The 2,854-nt window shown below is 31.1% G+C and overlaps 1 protein-coding gene across 1 annotated transcript; it reads left to right on the forward strand.

The window, feature by feature from the left end:
* Positions 1-1,728: 1,728 nt before the first annotated feature.
* LOC131037130 (uncharacterized protein At5g01610) lies at positions 1,729-2,369 on the forward strand. The gene has a single exon (XM_057969173.2). It carries the CDS (start codon positions 1,746-1,748, stop codon positions 2,262-2,264), a length of 519 nt encoding a protein of 172 aa, XP_057825156.2. The 5' UTR covers positions 1,729-1,745; the 3' UTR covers positions 2,265-2,369.
* The last annotated feature ends 485 nt before the right edge of the window (positions 2,370-2,854 follow it).

Consider the following 2,854-nt stretch of genomic DNA (forward strand, 5'->3'; position numbering starts at 1 on the left):
TTGGCCTAAACTTGTAATGCTAGAGAGAAAGTTAACTAGCCTTGCAAATTGCAACTTAATGAAGTCCCTAGGTTGATTCAAAATTACATTTACAATCTTTAACCAAAACAAGAAACATTAAATATAAGGGTTGAGTTCAAGTCATCATGACATAAGGATTAGATTAGGTACATGTTAGATGTCAACTCTTGCACAAAAATATGTCATTTGGACACTAGATCATTAGTCAAGGACAAAAGGTCAGTGTGAGTTTGAAAGGAGTGGAAAAGGGTGCTACAAATGTTCTTTTCATCTTACAAACATTAAAATATTTTAGTTACAATATACATATCAATAAGTGAATAAATGGTGCACTTTTAAGATTATCAATCTTAAAGTTGATGTACCTACAAACAAACAAACACAGTTCAATGATAATAAATTCAACAATTTAAAATTAACTAAATTGTTCAATTGAAATCTTAGCCCAAGTTAGCTACATGGGCCATAGTTAGCCGAAATAAGTAAACACTGCCACAATAGATTTAAGGGAGTCATAACTAAAATGCTTTAATAAGATAAGTGGTCCCCTCTGTAATTGAAACTCTTCAATAAGTAAGTGTTTGTTTTATTACTAGTGACAATGTTTATCTTACAAAAAGGTTTAGTAAGGAATTAATATACCATGTGCAAAGCCCTAACACTATAATATATGAGTATGGGTTGAACATCAAATCAAGTGTAAAGACTCATGTATATGTCAATTTTGTAATATTGTTGGTCTATTTTTTGCTACTTATTCAAGCACATATATATATATATACATTTGTAGGAAATGTTGTTGGTCATTTTATTCTTGTAGATTTTTAACTACAACTTCTATGTAATTTAATTTTTTAATACAAAATAGAAAAAGTGTAAAGACTCAACATGACAAAAAATAAAGTTGAATTCAATTTGAATAAATTTTACTTAAAACCCTAGTTAATAAACTAAATTCGAATCTAGTCTGAATACAAAGACCATAAAATCATTAAAAAAAAGATCCAATTTAAATAATAAATTTAACCCACCAAACATTCAAAATAAACCAAAGCAAAGTCATCAATCATACACCCAATGCGTACTTTTCAAAGAAAAAACCTTAAATAATAAACTAAATTTGAGTCTAATCCAAATATGATGCCCCTGAAATCATTTAAAAATATGACTAGATTTAAATGATAATAAATTTAACCCAGCAAATAATGAAGAGAAACAAAAGTAATCATTAATTCATACACCAAATATGTACTTATAGAAGCGATAAGGTCCTCAAGATCATTTTTCACAACTAACCCACAAAATCTATAGCGTTATGAGGTCCTCAAGATCATGTTTTACAACTAACCCACAAAGTCTATATGATGATGACAGAGGATTGAACTTCATTAAAAAGTAAAACTAAAGGTGTCTAAATAGTCCTAGAATTAACCCATCAAACATTGACAATAGATAAAAGAAAGAAAATAAAATAAAATAAAATAAAAAATCATTAATTCATACACCTAATATGCAGTCGTTCAAACCATGTTTCACAACTAACCCATGAAGTCTATAAGCTTATGACCGACAGGTTGAACTTCATCAAGAAGTAAAATAAAACTGAAGGCGTCAGGTAGACTTGAGGAACGGTAGGAAAGACTAGTCGTTGGGTTTCACATGACTTTAAGCGAATATACGGAGCAACGGGAAGAATCGATAAAGTATAACCCCAAACACATAATATGTGGCCTTCATTACTTCTAACACAAGAAAGGATGTCTGGGGCCAGGCTTTCTTTACTCAGCTGCACCATTTTGACGGGGATTCTGATGTTTTCCCCAAAATCCTGTAGTTCCAATTCCCTCACGGCATACGAAGTGCTACAGGAATATGGGTTTCCAATCGGCCTTTTGCCTGCAAATGTGGTGAGTTATACTTTGGATACAAGCGATGGGAGCTTCGTTGTGAATTTGAACTCTACTTGCAAGTTCAAGATTGATTCATATCATCTCAAGTATAAGAAGAAATTTACTGGCACGATCAGCTATGATTCATTGAAGGATTTGGATGGCATCAGCGTTAAAGTCTGGTTTTTCTATCTCAGTATTAACAAAGTGTTGAGGGAAGGGGATGAGTTGGAGTTTTATGTGGGTTCTTTCTCTGCGTCTTTTCCTGTCAGTAATTTTGATGTATGCCCACAATGTGGGTGTGGGTTAGATTGTGTTGGAGTAGACTCACAGTCGCTCCTTGAGGACTCATGAACAGCTGCTGGGTTAGATTTAGATTGTCTCTGTTGTGAATGTGCTTGTGCTGAAGTTCTGAACTTGTAAACGAAGTTATCTTTTAATGAATTATTTCTCCTTTCATTTAAGCGTGTATAACAGATTATTATTTTCTTTTCATGTTGGAATGTTTTATTCAAATTTTGTTGTTTTGTAATTCAGAAATATAAGTTTAAACTAACTAAACTATTTAAACTACAATTCTTTAATGATTGTTCAATGATTGTTCAAGTTATTTGAATATCACATCAAAACATTTTAACTAAATTACAACTTCTTAATGACTGTTCAAGTTATTCACATGTCTATCTTTTCAAAGCATTTTCATAAATTTGTGTGTTTTTTAACATAAGTTATAAATATGTCATGCATTATATATATAGCATGTTCATAATCTTGTGTTATATTTCATTCTCAAAATTTGTGTTACGAAAACAGAATAATTTTTATTTTTATTTTCACACTGGTTAAGGCACAAGTTTGAACACTCATTTAGGATTAACACAGCATGATAACTTATAACCTTCATCTTACTACTCTAAGGAATGAAAATGAAGGTATGTAATAAT

The sequence above is a fragment of the Cryptomeria japonica genome, chromosome 2 (genome assembly GCF_030272615.1).
Source record: "Cryptomeria japonica chromosome 2, Sugi_1.0, whole genome shotgun sequence".
NCBI classification, from domain to species: Eukaryota; Viridiplantae; Streptophyta; class Pinopsida; order Cupressales; family Cupressaceae; genus Cryptomeria; species Cryptomeria japonica.

Bases quoted from the DNA above. Each gene is read 5' to 3' on its own strand.
- LOC131037130 (XM_057969173.2), top strand. From the start codon at position 1,746: ATGTGGCCTTCATTACTTCTAACACAAGAAAGGATGTCTGGGGCCAGG.